Raw genomic sequence first — 16,703 nt, 5'->3', positions numbered from 1 at the left:
CGCACAAGGTATTGCCATCATAATAAAACAATAATGGAAGTATTTTTATTGTACCTTTATATCATATGAACCTTTATAGTTTAAACAATATGCTTTTCAAATTATTTCAACTTAAGCATTTGCAAAATTCTCAAAAACAATGGTGTTCATAAGTGACTATTAACCAGTGCCTACTAACTAACGGACGGCGTTAAATAGGGGATTTATAATTTCTGGTAAACGCATTTTAATGAGTACCAAAAACCTAATAATTTTCTAATGACTATTCAAAGTTTCTCAGACCAGCTGCACTGAAATAAAACCAGCTTTCAACATTATAAATAAGAGAAACAAAACAATATAGAACTAACTTATAATAAACGTATTTCATGTCACCCATCAATTATTATTTAATCTGTATTCGTTAGTGTATTTTAGTATAATATACATATAAGTCTATGTTTACAAACGGCCACTGCTACTGAGGATTTAAGTACTATTAAAAAATAAATAAAAAATAAATACATTATATAATTACTTAAGTAGTTTGTGTGTGTATTTGTGTATATCGGTTGTTTCGGTCTTGGTAGGCGTACAATAACTGTAACAGAGAAAACATTCAAATATGTTTCCGGAGTCACAAATTTTTGGTATTGCAGATGATGATTTTAGGTGGCACATACCTACGTACAGATGTGTAGATGTTATACTTTTTGTTGGAATACTTACCAAGACATCGTCACCTAACGATTTTTTTTATGTTTTCTGAATCTGAAGTAACAATAATTATTGTTATTTCGCAATAACCATACAGCAGACAGCTGAAAATAAACGCTTCGATTCGTATAACTTTTTATGATATTTAAAACACCGTAGTAGATTTTAATCGTAGTGGGACGCGTAATACTGCGCGCTAGGCATTTTTATACGATCAGGCGAAATGTGTCCTGGACGAAAGAAAGAAAAACGAAAAATCGGAAAATCGATGGTTGCGGCTCGTCGATTTTGTCTCGATCGTCATCGAGCAAATACAATAGCCTCAGTCTACGGAATGAATAGACGGGCTAATACTTATGCATTTTAATATCGGGTATCGGCCTTTAAAAGAGCGAGCCCAACACACGCGCGGCACATAAAAACGTAACGCACGCGTTCACGTTGGCGGGCGCGAGGGATAAAAAAAAAAAAGTTCCGTAGGCGCTCTCTGACGAGTCTGATCGGCAACATCCTACGACACCCCCTTTGCGCCGATCCAACGGCGCGCGGTGGTAGTAGTTCTGCTCATTATACCGAAGCGAAAACACGCTGTGCAATCTCCGCCGTATACGCCGCCGCCGCCGCCGACGGTTCGCGCTCAGTGTACGCCGCCGCCGATAGTGTGTGTGTTATTACCGAAATACGACGCTCCCACGTGTCTGTGTGTCGCCGCCGCGGACGATTTTTTTTTATTTCCTATTTATTTGCCATTCGCCGTTCCGATTCTCATTTCGTCCGTTCGCTCGTCCGCCCAACGTGCACCACTTGCTCTTGATCCTTTATCTGATCTCTCCACCCGCAGTCGTCAATCTAATCACTGCCCACATATCATTAAAATCCTACTCGTGCGCATACGCTCAGTGTCTCTGTCCCCCGTTCGTCATTTAGCTGGATTCGATCACGCACGCGAAACGAGCCGACCGTCACACGCGCGCGGGATATGACTTAGTGATCTAGCCACGGACGGCATAACAACGTTGAAGGGGTCGTCGGAACCGTTCACCAGAGCAACCAGTGCAGGTATCACGACTGCCGCCATACCGACCGATACCGCGCAAACTCATCGCAAGAGGCGTTTGGTGATCGGTTACCACGACCGTGGTTTACAGCAACAGGAGCAACACGTGATCGCCACCTCTGCCACCGCGGCCACTGGTTGCGACTTGTGCGACATCCGTGATCACCAGCACCTCCACCATACCGGCGCATCAGTTGCAGCGACCACTGCTGTCGTTAAAAACTTTGCGATTCAGTTGACTCCACAGTCACTGACTTCACCTCCGTCACTGCCACCTCCACATCCGCAGTGCTCTTGTTACGCTTTTCCGGCGGATCAGCACCAGTCGATACGCTCATCGATTGGACCTGTACGATTTCGCGGTAACTGCAGACTGGCCGTCAGGACGTTGCCGTACCCACAGACACAACAACTTCATCTTCCGGCCACTAACGTGACAAGAAGCCACCAACACCTCCATCACCAGTCGCAACTGGCGGACGGCTTTTGCCACTGTCACGTCGCCACCGCATTGGCCGCCAATCAACACCAGCACCAGCTGTCGCACCAACAGATGTTATTCGTTCCGTTTTCCATGCCCGCCAACTACGGCAACCACATCGCTTGCCCGGCACAGCCGTCTGCCCCTGCCGGTGGTGGGTCAGCAGCCGCAGCAGCCGCCGCGGCCGCCACTGCCGCAGCTGTAGCCACGCTATCCAACGGTGGTAATCCAAACGCGGTTAGCCCGTCAGCCGCAGCCACGGCCATCGTGAACGGCAACGCAGCAGCCGGACTTAAGGTACGTCAGTTTGAATTTCTGATAGGTAAAGTAATAAGAGGTACCTAGTAAATCACCATCAGGTTATGCCCAAGTATTGAACAAGCACGTTGACACGAAGATTTATCGATTAACGTATACCCATCGATAACAACCGTTGTTATAAAAAGGCTTAGAAATCGACGTTTCATTGGTTTAACATACGTACCATATTCTGCATAATTAATAATAATAATAATCATATAAAAATGTAGTACCTATTAATAAGACCGGTTTATAGAATATGAACTTCGTATTTTTTGGATCATAATTCATAGTAACTATACGGGGAAAAATATCAGAAAACGATAAAAAATCTGCTTTAATGGATCACGGAGTAAGGACAGAATCAGATAATCTATTTATGAAAGTTGTATCCCGATAATCATATATACAATTTCTATTATTTTAATTATATTTTATCATCATCAATATCATGTGTCAAAACTCATAAAATTATTTTAATTTTTGAAGTAAAACTTCTATACGCGCGCTGGGAGTACATTTTCAAGGACATACCATCCATTAGACGAAAATCCGTCACGATTTATAATACACGCGTATGCGCGTCATTTTCTAGGAAATAGCAAACATATTCGTTATATTCATCACAAGTAATATCAAGTTATTTATTATTAATGCATTGAAATTAACATTAAAATAATGTTGGATTAAAGCCTAAATCAATTCATTTTAATTAAAGATAAATATAATTATTTTAATTAAAATAATAATAATAATAATAATATTATATTATTATTATTATTATTATTATTATTGTAACTTGACGTTACTAATGTAAATATTTGTAAATATAATTTTACAATAGTTATATTATTTTATTGTATTGTATGACAAACAGTGGTAGATCGTGCTATGGGGCACATGGTTACATGCCCCACGTTCAAAATTGAAAGAAAGAAAAAACATTTTTGAAACATTTAAAATTGAGTAGGTAGTGTTTTTTCCATTATTATATAGTTTGTATATTATTAAAAAATTATGTCCAGATTACAGAAACCGAAGTAAATTAAAACTAATATTCATATTTAAACAGTATTGTATGTTATTCTATAAATATGTATTTTTCCCTCTTTTATATATCATCTCATTTTGATTTCTAAACCATTTTATGCAAACACAAATAATAAAAATGAAACTTCTACGACAGTAACTGTAGGTAGTGTAGATTATATTTTATTAGTTTAATATCACCATGACTAATGTCACGGAAATTTCACTTCGATGACTTGTGCCTGCACAGAAGAGTTTTTTTAATGTATGCTATAATATTATATGTATTGAGTCCAGTGTATTATTAAAGTTATATTTAAAAAAAAGTTATATAAACAATGAAAGTTTGTAAAATGATTGCAGATAATTCCCAGTTGAAATGATTCAATCCATAATACTTAATTATCTATGTACATGTGTATATGTACCTTTGAGAATAAACTATTTGCACTAATATGCGTTTCGTTTGTATTGTGATCACGTATATTTTCGTGTAATGGCAACACTGGTAGTAAGTAAGACAAACTCCACAAAACTTATATTATAACTATATTCACTAAATTACGATGAACGATTAGTCAAATATATCATATTTGATTTATCACACATTGACTTTAAAATATTCAAGTTGCCGATTTGTAATTCATTTTTAGATAAAATATCACAGAAATATATGTAAATTATTTTTTGTTTTTTACTTTGAACGAGTTATTCAACTAAAAAATTAAATAATGTATGATTTAAAAGCTGTGGTTTTATGAGAGTTATTTTTAGACAAAATATTATGATGTATTTTTCAATTTGTTTTGTTTCAAGAGATTTAGGTATAAGTGGATCTGCAGTGTATGTGCCACTTTTGATTACTACTAAATCACCGACTTAAAAAAAAAAATACACATGTATTTCTGGTTGTGACACGTTGAATGGTTGTAGAAACAATTTTTTTTTTGTTGTAAGAAAATTATCTTGATTTGTGCTTTTTTTAAATCCGTAAATATCTGCATAATATCTGCATAACTTATATAAGAAATAAAAATAACACTTTCATTGCACGTAAAAAAAAAAAATGTAAAAATTTGAAAAAAAAACTATTTGCTGTGATAGTTAAAAAAATTAACTCTTTACTAATATTATACTATTGAACATTTTGATTGAATAATATGGAAACACAATTTGACAGCTTGAATTAACAACTGTTGCCATGTTGTCATCTTTTTATTTTTACTCAGTGTGATATAAATATTTAAAAATATTCCTTACTTCGATTTAAATTATTTTCTAAGTAAACTGTGATATTTTACAATTATCATCTTATGATTTTATAGTAAATTTTTCAATATTACTATAATAATGCATATTTTTATAATATTATTATGCAAAAACTAACAGTTTGTAAGTTAAAACATGGTTGCTAGTATTTTATTATAATAATTATGTATCATATTTTACTAAATGAAATATTATTAGAACTAAGGAAAAAAATATAATGTACATTTCATAAAATTTAATCAAAACCTCTTATAATAATTAGAAATTAATTTGCGCATAGTACATAATGATAATTTAGTTTTAAATATTAATGTATGATAGAAATGTTGGTTGATTGAATGGAAATATTTTGTTACTGTTAATGCCTACTGTCTACCTAACAATTTTTTGTCTGGGTTCTATGTTAAACATAGTTAAGCTCAGGTTAACGTTGTAATATAGGATAACTATGTTGTACGCAATCAAATTTTCAAAAAAATATTTGACGTGGTATTTCTATAAATATTGGCGAGAACATAAGTAAAATATACTTTTAAACTTCGAAATAGTTTGGATTTTATGTAAAAATGAATAATTATAATATATTTCCATATCTTCATTAGATTTCCTTTCGCGATAATCCTTCATGAACCAAGTTCTTGGTGAATAATTATATGTCGTAACTATATGTGGAAAAAGTTTTGAAATCGTAGTGATAATTTGAATAATTTTTTTCAGCTTCTCCCAATATTTATGCTACTAAATTAATATTATAATTAAGGATAAAACACACGTAAAAGGTTTATGAATTTATTTTCATATAATTGATCAGTCAGTGGCTGTGGTATTTTCCGCACAACATTTTCTACCACTGTCGTTCGCTAAAGATTACACAAGCTAAGAATCAAAAAATAAAAAGACATAGTTTCTTTGTCTACATCTTAAAGAAACCGACTTTCGAGGGATTTATTACAAATCCACTTGGGTTTTGGGAACCGTTAACGTTGTTTCACTAAAGCTACACACCGCACGGAAGTTTCTTCGAGGGATTAGTGAAGTGTGTGTATATAAGTCACGGCGAAGCATTCGGCATTACACGTAGGTACTATAAAAAAAGCATACAAAGGACGTTTAGATTTAATGGTTGATTTTGGTTTTCCACTCACAGATTAATGACCGTACAACAATTTTATTCCGAATTCATCTCGTTAAGCTGTATAGTAAAATGTTATATATTATTTTTAATCACTCAAAGTCAAGTTCAGTCAATTTTTTTTACTTGTTGAGAAATGCATAAAAAGCGAGTGAATCGACGAAAAATTCGTTCCGTTTCGGTAAAACGAACACAACACAAATGAAGATGAACATTTTTCGGCATAACGATCAGACGGGGAAAAAAATTTAAATTACCTCCTTCGAAGTCCTATATACAAACATGTACACCTAATCACCAGCGAATACACTGATTGCAGATTGCCGCTTCAATAACACACAGAAAGTCAAATGCCATTTCAATTACTTTTAGTGTATTTGTGCGTGCATGTGTGTGTACATAAATCTGTCTGGGGTGTTTCCTTTAATCCTGCTCTAGTAGAATATCAGAGACGATCGCCGGCGGATTAATTGAAAAGCACGCTTGTTTGGTCTTCACCCACCATCTATCGTCAACCTGCGTCGACCACATATCGGTCCACGACCGTCCACAATCCGTGTGTGTATATTCCGCAATAATACCATTACAACTATAACTCGTTCTAGTTTAGTTTAACGTAAAAACGAATGTCGTTTGATGGCATTGTCTACCGGCTGGATTAATCTGACTAACGATCGAATAAACGGCGTGTGGACGAAAACGCGTCCCCCCGAACACTGATTGGAATTTAATTAAATTTTTTTTTAATGTCAATACAAAGGCTAGTAGTATTTAAAACATAGAAAAAAAAAATACACAAAACACACAAAGAATTTTTAATTTTTACATTAATACATTTTGACAACACTAATTGATAATATTGATATAAAAATTAAAAAAAATTAATTTTCAATAAATATTATTATTCTAATTGGTTATATTTTTACTATGCCGTATGTGATTCAGAGATCAGTTTTTTCTTTTATTAATTTTTAACAGTGTTGACTGCTCAAATGATTGGTTTTCAACCAAGAAAGTTGATAATTAATTTTTTGTTTATGAGTTCTTTTCTGTCAATCATATTATTTATTTTATGAATGTTATTTATTCTAAACGTATAAATACGTTATAGATTTTATTATCCTTGTCTTTTACTTAACTCATAACTCGTATTTGAATTATTAAGTTTAGTTTCTATCTATAACGTGTTTTGAATTGAATTTAATACAGACTATTTACATTGAAACATTTTAACGACGAGATACTAATATGATTTGCAATAAAATAAATAATTAAAAATAATCAAAAGTTTTTTTTTTTAGTTTTGAATAAAATTTTACGATTTTTTTTTTTTTTAAATATCCAATATTATTGGTAAATATTAATATAACATTAAGTATCAATACAACTGGTATTTGGTGATGCTATTTGCATATTAAATATTTTATACATTTTTCGTGAAAGTTGGAATATTAAAACCGAACACGTTTCAGTACACATAAAATAACAAAATGTCATTCTGTTTTTCCCATAAAGAAGTTATTTACTCAAAAATAAAAAAGAATAGGGTTTCAAGGAGCTATGATTGCCGGTAAAAAATATAGAAGCACCTCATCCGTATAATACCTAGAAGTGCATTCTCGAAAAGTCTATACATGGTTAATGTCAAACGGAGCTTTGCAATACGCGTATACTGCACGTCTGAGTGAACCGAAAATCTGTTGGTCGGTCGATTTACGTGTCAGAGAAAACTTAGACCGTAAAAAAAAAAAAAAAAATACGATAAAAAACCATTTGCCTGTCTACGATAGTCACTATTACAGTCAAACGCAGACAAAACAGCTCCATATTATACGAAATAGTCGCTGTTTATTTACTACAGAACTTTGAATAATATTATTTAGCTCCATTATTGTGTTTGTTGTAATGATATATTATAACACACGTTTAATGATTTTTTTATTATTATTATTATGTTTCGATTGAAGTCTTTTAAAAAACTACAAAAATCGTAATCGGTATAATTCGTTTATAACGTTACGATCATTTAAAAAGAAATAAAAAAACACATAGAACATAAATAATGCAAATATAATGTTCTATACATAATATTATGTTTAATCGCATATTATTATTGTAGTGCCATGTCCCAGAGATTTGTGAGTAAAAATGGAAAATATATAAACAAAAGATTCTTTCCATAATGCTCTTAATAGCAATGGTGTATGTATGTGTGTGTGTGTGTGTGTGTGTGTGTGTGTGTTAGTCATTGTGATGATATTGCGTGGTGGTGGCGAATAGATTTATGTTCGTTTCAAGTAAAATTTATTTCTATCGCCGACTCATTAGAAGAAACCGTAATGAGGGCGTACTATACAGTCCATTAATAAAAAAAAGCACTACTCTTAAGGAACTCGGCCGGAATCTTACAGTAGTTAGCCATCCGTTCAATGAGATACGAACATAGTGGTGGTTGAAAAGAAGAAGACGAGAATGATAGTTATAATAATAAATATGTTCTTAGCGAGTTAAACCGTGAAAAACTAGCATTTTTATGGAAAATTTTATCATTCGAAATTGAGAAAAATAACTCTAGTATTATAAATATTATTAATATAGTTTTATTATTATTATTTTTTTTTTTTTTGAGCAACAAAGTATCAACTGTGATTTTTATGAGGATATATTTAGTATCTACTCATCATTGTTTCTCACTCTTTATGGCGTTGAACTGTTATCTCACTTCACATATAGAATAAGCGATAGATATTTAAATCATAGCAATGTATAGTACCGAAATTACGAGTGTTAAATGTGTACATTATGTGCACTTACGGTTAGTAAGGAACTTTTTTGTTCGAAAAATTTTGAAATCATTATATTTATTTTAAATTTGTATTAGGTACTTGTAAGAATCTAAAAATGATATATTAGCGTTAAGCTACTGTAACGTAGTATTTGTTAATCATTGGTGAATTCTATCCATGTTGAAACTGACTGCTATAAAGTGAGACACGATAGTGCGTGTATAAACTATTCTGTGGTATCGTAATAGAAATACAAAAAAATTTATGCTTGCAATATTTACGCCATACACAGTCTGATTATAAAAAACTCAAGTACTTCACCGCTGCAGCTTGTTAACATATGTTCAAGTCTGTAGCAAGAAATAAAGGATCGTATAAAAAGAAAAAAAAATATTGGTTTACAACATAAAAATATACATTGCATGAAATACGATTGTAGTAGGGTAAACATCAGGGTTCAAACTGCACGCCCGACAAACTTCATTAAACTTTATTGAATTTTGCACACGTTATTATATTTTAAATATTAATAAACAAATTTTTAGCTTTAACCAACAATTTATTTTTTTATTTAAGTTCCCATTTTTCTGATTCTGAACCCAGTATATGATCTGATATTTCAACCACGCGAATTAACACTAACTCACATAGAATCCTCACATATCATCCAATGTATAACAAGGATATCAACGCTTAAAAATATTATATCCATTGATAAACCGTCAAACCTCATTGAGCTGGAAGTGCTTATTATTATTATATAAAGAATTAATTTGTCCTCTAATTTTATACGCAGTCCCAGTCTGGGGTCAATGTGCTACAACTCACATAAAAAATTCAAATATTACAATCTTAAGTCCTACGCGTAATATCAAATATCCCATAGTTTGTCCGAAACGATGCACTGCATGTAGACTTTAAACTACCATCCATCAAAAAATACATCAAGGAACTATCTCCAAGCTTTTCCAGTTAATTATCAAAAGCAAGTGGTCCACAGCATTTTAGACTACATACCCGTTCAAACGGTTGTAGACTTCAACGTGGCCGTCCTCGCGACGTCTTAAATAATTAAGCTAATATTTAATTACATATATATTATCTTATATATTATTTTATTATTTGTTTTAACTGTTAATGTTTTAATGTAAAAATTGTTATTCAATCCAGTACATCGAAAATCTATGGTTTCAACTTAATATAACCTTTTTTAATCCAATCTAAAAATGTCAAAAATTATTGATTCTTTACACCTAAATTTAGATGACGATGTCAAGTAAACTTTAAAAATATATGTATATATATATATATATATATAAATAAGCTAAAACTAAATACTTTTGAGTATCACTGACAAAAGTCAATACCCGTCCTAACCAGATACTATAAGCTATTGTATATACACAATTAAAAATTTAAAAATTTCAGTTTATTAATCAAATAATTTTTAACAATAATGATCAGGTATTTTTATTTTAGAAGTAATATTTGTATTTTATTTTTGATTAATTTCAAATATTATCATTGTTAACTAACAAAAACTAAAATCATTATTATAAAAGGAATATATTTATAACGCAAACGAATATATTATTTTTCAGTAACAATAATTGATATTGGCCAACAGATAACCAACTATAGATATTAATATTATGTATCCTGTTCTGAAGTCAACGTATTGTTTACCATGCAGTCTGTCGGAAACACGTTTTACAAATCAAAAAGTCTAATAAAACGTGGCTAAGATGTTTAAACAATAATAATGCAGCTAAATGGAAATATTTATATTTAATTGTTGCACAAACCTTCGTTATGGCGATATTACGTTGTTAATTCGTTTCAAAATAAATTTGACACGGCAGTGGTTAGGTTTCAAACCTACCATACAATTATTGAGTATTTTACAAATTATGAACGAAATGAGTTTATATTTTTGTGTCTGTTGTGTCTAAAGATATTATATTCATTACTTTTATAGAGAAGGAGTAGACATGAATCCTGACATATCACGTACAAAGAAACTGACGTTTTAAAGTTAACGTTAAAACAAAAACTCCAATTATATGATGATAATAATAATATTGATGTAATAAGATTGGTAAAAATAAAATTTGATTAGTTTCTAGCCCCCAAATTAATTATATCATGATATTAATATATGTCACGGTTGTAACTATCGCGTTATATTATAATTGTAGTTAGCCTAACACAAATCATGTTGAAATCATCCATTATAAATACTGTCTGTGTTATATTGAATAGCATATCTAAAGAATGTAGTATTTGCACATAAACATACTAACCTATTGTCACTAATCATATATTTATGATAAATAAATAACTATAAACACATTTTTTATAAATATAAACAACAATAATATGTATATAGCTATTTTAAAACATATATTTTTTAAACGTTTAAAAAAATGAAGATTAAGTTCATAGAAGTTGAGAGATCTAGCCCCCATCTGGGATATGTTCACTAAGGTACACGTTATATCATAACAATACAGTGAGCAAGGTTAGTATGAGTTTATATATATTTTTTTATTTTTTTAATCTCAAGTCACTTCATAAAAAGTAATATACAGCATTATCGTTATTACTATTATTATTAATCGAGTGTCACTGTATCTTACTAGTGACCTATTTTGCTGCAGCTCAACTCCTATCACACTCTCTCTTTCTCTCTCTCACTCTTGCTCTGTCTTCCTTACGCAGACTGCATAAGCTGCGTGCAAAATATTGTTACTTTCCACCCCGACTCCCAGCCCCAACAATATCGATAAAATGAGACTAACGCAGTCATCAATACACGTCAAACACACACCATAACGAATAACTCATCAGTCTTTTTATTACTGTTAAATTCTTTTTTTTTCTCGACAATTTTCAATTTCAATCTGTTTGTTCACTTTTCGATATGGTTATTATTATTTTAATTTTCTTTTGTTTCTATACTTTTTTTCATCGTAAATACTCTATATAACAGTGTAGTCCTCGTATTGAAAGGTAAAACGTTTTGAGTTAAAACATATTCATTTATGTAATACGTATTATAATAATTATATAATGTATACAACTATATAGTACAAAATGACTTCTTTTTCTTTAAATGTTACTCTTTTAAATCATTTTAAAATTGTTTAATAAAATTAATAGAAATCTCGTGGCCTAGTGTGGCGTAATGGTTGGCCTAAGTCACTAATGTATTTTGAGGTCAAGCATCGGCTGGCGTCGCTAGCTCTCGGATAAGTGATCATCCGATTCTTAGTGAAAAATCCAGATCGCATACACATACATACACGAGTTTCAACCTTACAAACAGACCCTATGAAAAAACCTACTGTTCCTATTCACAGCTAATAACCTGAGTTTTCGGGCTTAAAAATAAGAACAATTAGATCATCTACAAATCTATGTGCTATGTTTATCATATTCCACCTTAAACATAGATTGTTAATTGCAAATAATAATGAAAACTTTCGAGTAAAAAAAATTGATTGACTGATATTATTTTTTATAACTTTTTTATGTAGAGTACATGATAATTTAACAAGCATGATATACTAGACAATATTTAAAAAATAAATAAATATTTGTTAAATAATTTACATTAGAAAATAAGGTTTTAATTTGAAAAATAGAAATTTTTATCAGCATAGGACAATTCTTCAGTACCACCAATATCTCAAAAATTTTAAAATATGATCTGTAAGTGAATTCAAAATTCTCAAAATAAGATTTTGATTAACTGCATTATTAAAGAAAAATAGGGAATGAGCAATTTGGTGAATTATCATGTATATATTATGTAATTCAATTTTATCAATAAATGGATAACTAACATAATTTATATATAAAAAAAAAATTGATTATGAATTTATGATATTTTATAAAATCCATACAATGGTACTTAATAATATGATGAATTATATATATATATTTTTTAAATTATAAAAATACATATTATCAAAAGTAGAATTTATAAATTGTTTTTATAACAATGTTTTACCGTAGTTATTCACGGGCTGTTTGATATTTGATGATAACATGGTAATATGAATTACAACAAAGTGATATGAAATATTTTTAATATCTTTTTCAAAATGTTAAATATTAATAACTATCTTCTAAGCGATTAGCATTACGAGTTATAGATATTAACATCATAAGTAACGCACCAATGCTTAATGTGATAATAAAGATAAACAACAATTTTGGTTTTAACGTGGTTAAATCTTTATTAAAAAGCTATGACGTTGACGTTATGTAATTAAGATTGAATTGCTCAAAATACACTGTAATAAACGCAGATTCATTTAACGATAATCGGTACCTCACTTAATAAAATAAAATAATTTATTATGATTTTAGTTTCATCGCTATAAATTTACTTTTCTTTTCACATTTCCATAATCCATCACAAAAGATCGGAAACGAAGTATTATAGTATAGTGTTTGTGTTGTATATTATAATATCACTACTCCCATTCAGCTGTTTGTCGCATAACAATGAGTTATATTGTCCAAATGGTTTTTTTTTTTTTTACTTTTTTCAAACTTTTATATTTCAATAGTTTTTACTGAACTAGTCAGAGTTATACAAATTTATTTTATACTGTTGGTGTGTGAATTTCCACAGATTTTGAATATTATTATATAGTATTCTGTACACACTATTTATACAAAATATTTTATTTTCTACACTTAAAAAAATAAAATCAAAATCAATATACATAGATAGTATAAACATAATTTATGTAATAATATGTTAATATACACTTTTCTATTAGGTATTTTTAGAAAGTGTTTTAAAATGCCTTTGATTACTTATGGTATTATTTTTTTTGTTTTTTTTTTTTTGCTTTATATAAACAAACAAATATTTCAATATTGTTTTATAGGATATATGTATAGAAAAATTATATTTTTATTATGGCAGTAAAAAATCAAGCAAAACAAATGCTTAGTTTTTACAAGCGGTAGGTATTTTGTTACAGACAAGACTACACAAATGATGTGCGCTAACATACTCAAAGATCTGCTACTTCTCTTGACATGTTTTTTATACATTTTTGTACAAGGATACAAAATTATAGATCAATATTATGTATATTGGTATTCTAATAATTTTTTATTATCTGAAAATCAATAAAATATATATATATTATAATATTATTAACATAGACGATGTAATCCTGTCATTACAATGATTACCAGTGGCGTCATAAATTTTAACGCAAAAATATTACTCACACTCTCTTTCTCTTTAAAACAGCGTTCTAATCACACATTTATTTACTATTATTATCGAATATTTGCATATTTTACATCACAACCAAGCGCGTCAAGTTACCATACTAAAACAAACTAGAATTAACATATTCAACCAATAAAATATTAATAGAAATATGTCGACATTTTAATATTGTACTTAGTTACGTCATCATATTTGTCGCTTAAATTATAATCATTAAAGTTTAGCTTATTAAGATAGTAAATTATAAAATATTTAATTCATGTTATGTAATTCTATATTACAAATTCAAAATAAATTAAAAAAAAAAAATCTTTTATAATCAGATAATATTTGAGTTTTTACTATATTATAGTAAATAGTATATACAATAGTTTATACTTTATGCTACTAAGTAGTAAGCTATAATTGTTTTTTTTTCGAAGTTTTTAACGACGATTATGAAAAAAAAATGTAATGGTATATACATGTACCATTGTTTCAGAATTACCTATTTTTGGTTTGTAAAATATTATTAGCGGTAGATTTTTACTACAGATAAAGTTGCAAAAGATATATTTTAACTTAGATTTGAGTACATCAAACTTTAAAATGACTTACACTTAATCTTATTGTTTGTAAAACGTTTTAATATAGCATCAGACTTTTATATTGCGTAAAAATGTTTATAGTTGCACACCGTATTTAATATCCAATGCAAAGGTCTAATACACTTTATATATCTAAGTACACTTTATTATTGTAATAATGCTCATACGTTTAACATTATTAAACTGGGTATTGTCTAGCATCTCACAAAATCAAAATTTTTACAATATTTTCAAATATCCGTGTATAATACACTATATAAATGTATTTATACGTGCCTATACAATTATTTGCGGAAGTTCTATTGCATTGTACGTGTATGCGACTGTTATACGACCGAGTATTAAATTTGAAAATGCAATTTCGCTAGAAAGTACTACGTTTTTGTTATTTTATAATAATAAAAAAAGAAAACTCTCATATGCTAGAAAAAAATAAACAATATACAATACAATTTAAAAATCATTTACATTTCAAATATTAGTTCATAAATTTGTTTTTGTTTTCAGTTTTAAAGCATACTGTAAATGTACCGTTTTTAGCCTAATAAAATACAATTTATGGACCAAAAAATATCTTTTAAACGAAGCATAGGTAAAATAAATAACTTGGATAAAATTGTATATCCCTGTAAGCCATATATTTGTTATCATAGTTACGGCTCACAATCCTAGATATCTATATTTTCAACTCGTATCATATAATATTATAGTATAATGTTATCTCCTATAATATAATAATAATATAACATATTTAAAGATAATAAACTATAAATTAATCTAACTACTGTATATTTAAAATTGCAATTACTGAAGGTATTGTTTTTTGACATTATTGAAAGTGTGCATATAGTATTTAGTATATCTATAAATATTGTTTTGATTTCAATAAATAATAGAGCAGAATCGACGTTTTTTATCAAGAGACCCAAAATAATCACAGAAATTGTGAATATTAACATATTATCATAAGTTCATATTATATTAATTTATTGTATACGTATATGTTTGTACGATAATTAAATTGAGTTTCACAGACCAAAATATGAACACAATATTTCGGCTAAAAATAACGCAAGTCTTGCAAAGAACTTTGATTAGTTACTCCAATGTTACTAGTTAACTTACTTTTAACATAAATTATAACTCAGGTTTGTTTTATGTGTTTAGTTATATGTATATAATAAAATCAACAACGTTTTAAAATGATTCATAAAATCAAAATTACATATATTTTATTAATCATGTTATTCTTGTAATATTCTATCTTAATATTTAGATAAAAAATAAAATATCACGAAAACATCAAATCTTCAGCACTTTTAGTATTTGTCTTGACTATTTCAATTACTTATTTGTATCTACGTCCCAGAAATATACATAAATTAATTATTGCATCATTCGTTGATGTATTTATATTTTCCAAGCAAAAATGAAAAGTTAAAATATTTATAAAGCAATAGATAAAGTCAATAATAATTGTTTCAAATAATTTTATGGTAAACTGATGTCAGAAATCGTAATAAATTGAATTTAAGGTGATTGTTTATTTATATTTCCATTGAGTATAAAAAAATAAAAAAAAATTTCTATGAAACATTTTATCAGTGAACGTTATTAGTAAGAATTATAATTTTACTTATTTATGAAAAAAAAATCTTTCATAATATTTCGTTTGAGTGAATTATATTTCATTTATGTAAAACCGCTATTTTAAGTCTAACACCTTTGAACAATGAATAAATAATTCAAATTTTATACACTAAAATGAGTGTAAAAAATAAATGTAAAAATTGAAGAAATATAAAGATGTTTATAGCTGACAGTTTTCAATAATTTAGTTCTTTAAAAGTCTTTGCAGATAACTGAAACCATGTATATTTGTAGTAATTCTATATAAATATTCAATACAAATATAATTTAATTGAAATTTGTATTTTTGTATATAAAATAAAAATATGATCTTTTGAAATTTTAAAACAACAATTATTTTGAAAAAAACTGACTTGATATTTTAAATAATTACCACTGTAACAGAATTATATGTGATATCAGATAATAATTATTTATAAGATGTAAGTTTAGGTATTAGATTTTATAGATTTA

General features: G+C 29.0%; 1 protein-coding gene across 2 annotated transcripts in view; it reads left to right on the top strand.

Annotated features, from left to right (window-relative positions):
- Positions 1–1,275: 1,275 nt before the first annotated feature.
- LOC112595795 (nucleolysin TIAR-like) overlaps positions 1,276–16,703 on the top strand; it is a 331,751-nt gene continuing 316,323 nt past the window's right edge. The window contains exon 1 of one of the 2 annotated variants that reach the window (XM_025341135.1): positions 1,276–2,531. In XM_025341135.1, coding sequence (XP_025196920.1) covers positions 2,307–2,531 — 225 coding nt within the window. In that variant the 5' untranslated portion in view covers positions 1,276–2,306. The remainder of the gene's footprint in view (positions 2,532–16,703) is intronic. The other variant, XM_025341136.1, reaches the window with a different exon arrangement.

Source organism: Melanaphis sacchari, unplaced genomic scaffold, assembly GCF_002803265.2.
Source record: "Melanaphis sacchari strain LSU unplaced genomic scaffold, SCAv2.0 Contig2_pilon_pilon, whole genome shotgun sequence".
In the NCBI taxonomy this organism is placed as follows: domain Eukaryota; kingdom Metazoa; phylum Arthropoda; class Insecta; order Hemiptera; family Aphididae; genus Melanaphis; species Melanaphis sacchari.
The sequence above is the reverse complement of the archived record's forward strand: the minus strand, read 5'-3'. Positions and strand labels throughout refer to the sequence as shown.